General features: G+C 49.7%; 1 protein-coding gene across 1 annotated transcript in view; it reads left to right on the top strand.

The window, feature by feature from the left end:
- The first annotated feature begins 381 nt into the window (after positions 1 to 381).
- The window catches only part of CAMK1G (calcium/calmodulin-dependent protein kinase IG), a 9,282-nt gene continuing 9,126 nt past the window's right edge, over positions 382 to 537 (top strand). The window contains exon 1 of the mRNA XM_010143603.1: positions 382 to 473. Coding sequence (XP_010141905.1) covers positions 382 to 473 — 92 coding nt within the window. The remainder of the gene's footprint in view (positions 474 to 537) is intronic.

The following is a 537-nucleotide window of genomic DNA, read 5'->3' as shown; positions in this document are numbered from 1 at the left end:
TTCAGCAGGGCTGTTTTAACCACTAAATATGGAGCACAATATAAACACTTGTAATTGCCAACACGTGCTAAACGAGTAGTATAGTGACAAGAGAGTGTCACCATATGGTCACTGCTCCTAGCCAGCTGATCTGGTATGACTCTGCACTGATGGCTGGAGCAGGACGGAACGGCAGGGACAACCAGTCCAGCACAAACTGTTGTGAGTAGCAAAAGCAGCACAAAAAATCATATGCTTGAAAAATCTGACTCCTCGCACCAAGCAAACACCATTTGCAGCATCCTGAACCCAGCTAGCTCCTGGGTAGTCTTGTCCTTCCTGCCACATAAGTCACCTCTCCTCCTCTTCCCCACAGCGCTACCTGCTTCCACTCTGGAGGAGATGGGTCGCAAAGAAGAGGATGACAGCAGCTCCTGGAAGAAGCAGACAAGCAACATCCGAAAAACGTTCATTTTCATGGAGGCCCTGGGATCGTGAGTACCGCCTTGCTCTCTAAGGCTGCCCAGCAGCTTAGCTGAGGATTTGCTCTCTTCCTGA

Source organism: Buceros rhinoceros, unplaced genomic scaffold (assembly GCF_000710305.1).
Source record: "Buceros rhinoceros silvestris isolate BGI_N320 unplaced genomic scaffold, ASM71030v1 scaffold6289, whole genome shotgun sequence".
NCBI classification, from domain to species: Eukaryota; Metazoa; Chordata; class Aves; order Bucerotiformes; family Bucerotidae; genus Buceros; species Buceros rhinoceros.
The sequence above is the reverse complement of the archived record's forward strand: the minus strand, read 5'-3'. Positions and strand labels throughout refer to the sequence as shown.